We start from the raw sequence: 2,783 nt of genomic DNA on the forward strand, positions 1-2,783 counted from the left end.
ATAAAAGCAATACTTATCTCAACGAAGCTATTTAAATTCATTTGTTATTTATTGTTGTTTGATATATATACATTCATTTCATTATTATTATTGTTGTATTTTAACCCGAAGATTAGCTATATTTTTGAATAGAATTGATTTTCGATCGATTTATTTTAATCAATTTGATTATATTTTATTTTCTATTTGAAAATTTGGTTATGAAACACGTGTAGTCGTTTTATTATTTTAATGACTATTGCTTTGTATTTTATTATAGTTCTTTTTAGTGTATTTACTTATTAAATTTTTCTATATGTGATTGTGGATTTTCATGGATGAGTTCGTGAACTTTGGTTCTTTTCTCTAAATTATATATTTATATATCTTATTCTGTGAAACTTAAATTAATTTCAATTTTTGATAAATTGAATCTAATTGAGTTTTTACGTGTAAATTTGGATTTTTATCCCTAATATTATTATTATTATTATCATTATTACACACGCACACACACACACACACACACACACACACACACACATATATATATATACACACACACAGAGTTTTTTTATTCACTCATTAATTACTCCTTCCTTTCTTTTTCAGGCTTTATATTTCAAAGATAGACTAGCTGGTGTGGCTATATGGAATCTGACACTCGGTGATCCGAAAGGGAAAATAAATGGTACTAAGTTTCCAATTGTACAAGCCGTGAAGACAGCCTTATTGTCCAAAGATAAATGAAGACTTCTTTTCCATCCCATACTCTCTCTTTCTCTCCCTCTCTCTCTCCCTCTTCCCCTTCTTTCTCTCTACCACACAAAATCCTCTCTTCTTCATTCTGTTACTCCAGTCTGATGAACACGCGTACACGCAGTCACATACACTTACGCTCGCATACACATACATATAATACAGTTATATATATATCTACATGCATGCATACATGGACGCAATACAGAGATAGATAGATAAATAGATAGTGGCAGATAGATAGATAAAGAGAGAGAGCGAAAAGGAGAGATAGATGGGGAGACAGGGAGAGAGAGAGTAATGGAGATAATGAAGGAGATAGGGCTATACATATTTCAAAATAACGTTTGCATGTGCGCGTATGTTTGCGTACACATCTGTATATTTATTATGTATTCTGGTTGGATAATAGAATGAATATCAGAGACATTAATAAAGCTTTATTAGTGAACCATTATCGACATGCAACCAATGGTGTCTAGCGGTGTTCGTATCGGTTGATGATGTTACTGTCACGTGAAGGTGCCACTGTTGGTTCATTGCGTCGTTAGCGGTTGATTAGGAGTGGGTAGTAAACAAGGCACGCCTCTGTTTGGGCTTATGGAATTAGGAATTGTGAATGCGTGCGCGTGTTGGTATGTGTGTGTGTGTGTGTGTGCGCGTTTGTGAGTGTATCTACGTGTGCTGTGAAGGTATATGAGTCGTGGTAATGCGGGAAAAATAGTTTTCTTTCTGCACCAACGAAAACTACATACGTCTAAATTAAGTGCAAGGTTTAGCGGGTATTATTGCCTCACTTTATTAAACTTGACTGGTATTTATTTTATGGATCCTGAATGGCGTAAGGGAAAGGTGACCCTGATAAGATTTCAACTCAAATAGAAAGGTAGTCAACTGAGTTATTCGAATATTTCCACTTTTAATAATATAGGAATGTGTAGCTTTTTTCTTCCTCGCATACAATGCTTTGGAACTGAATTTTGCAAGGTGAGAGTCATGTGGAAGCGCATCTTATATATATATATATATATATATATATATATATATATATATATATATATGTGTGTGTGTGTGTGTGTGTGTGTGTGTGTGTGTGTGCTCTGTGTTTTCTTGTATTTAGTATATGTTCGTGTGTTTATTTACTACACGCTTTTAAAATTATATATATATATATATATATATATATATATATATATATATATATATATATATATATACTAATATATATATATATATATATATATATATATATATATATATATATATATATATACTAATATATATATATATATATATATATATATATATATATATATATATATATATATATACTAATATATATATATATATATATATATATATATATATATATATGTGTGTGTGTGTGTGTATGTATGTATGTATGTATGTATGTATGTATGTATATGTATGTATGTAAATGTGCGTGCGTGTGTATATATATTTATGAATGTATGTGTGTGTGTGTATCTGTGTGCATATAATACTTCTGTTTCTATTTGAAGTTCGCAAAGAACCGGAGTATAAGGCAGAAAACTTAGTGAACTGTTTCGAGAATTCTAAAATGAAGTCTTGTAGGAATATATATATATATATATAAAATTTGGATATGTAATATCAAAAGATACACACATTGAGTAATATTTTCAATCCGTGTTACATAGACATACAATCCATTATCACTTTTGCCATCGGGAAACGCAGCGAACCGGTCATTGTCATATTGGAAACCCCATATCCACGACGCTATTGTTCACAGAATGATAGAAAATAAAAAAATAAATAAAATAAATAAATAAAATAAATACAGTGTTATTCTTGTTTATCACGGATTTGTTCTTTTCTTAATCGAAATCTCAATAGTATTATTCCTGTTTATCTTGGATTTCCAGTAAATGAAAATGTCAGCTTGATAAGAGTTCATTACTCTGTGTCTATACAGAAGTGTTCTCGATCGTTAAAAGGGGGAGAAAGTATCATCAGCTCCATTGTATTTAGATCAGCTGAAATGAAATCGAGGTCTTCCG

The 2,783-nt window shown here is 30.6% G+C and overlaps 1 protein-coding gene across 3 annotated transcripts in view; it reads left to right on the forward strand.

Annotated features, from left to right (window-relative positions):
* LOC128247685 (chitinase-3-like protein 1) overlaps positions 1-1,882 on the forward strand; it is a 64,399-nt gene extending 62,517 nt beyond the window's left edge. For all 3 annotated transcript variants that reach the window (XM_089350913.1, XM_089350914.1, XM_089350915.1), the window contains exon 9: positions 592-1,882. In XM_089350913.1, coding sequence (XP_089207039.1) covers positions 592-729 — 138 coding nt within the window. In that variant the 3' untranslated portion in view covers positions 730-1,882. The remainder of the gene's footprint in view (positions 1-591) is intronic.
* The last annotated feature ends 901 nt before the right edge of the window (positions 1,883-2,783 follow it).

This window comes from Octopus bimaculoides, chromosome 4 (assembly GCF_046866305.1).
Source record: "Octopus bimaculoides isolate indiv1 chromosome 4, ASM4686630v1, whole genome shotgun sequence".
NCBI classification, from domain to species: Eukaryota; Metazoa; Mollusca; class Cephalopoda; order Octopoda; family Octopodidae; genus Octopus; species Octopus bimaculoides.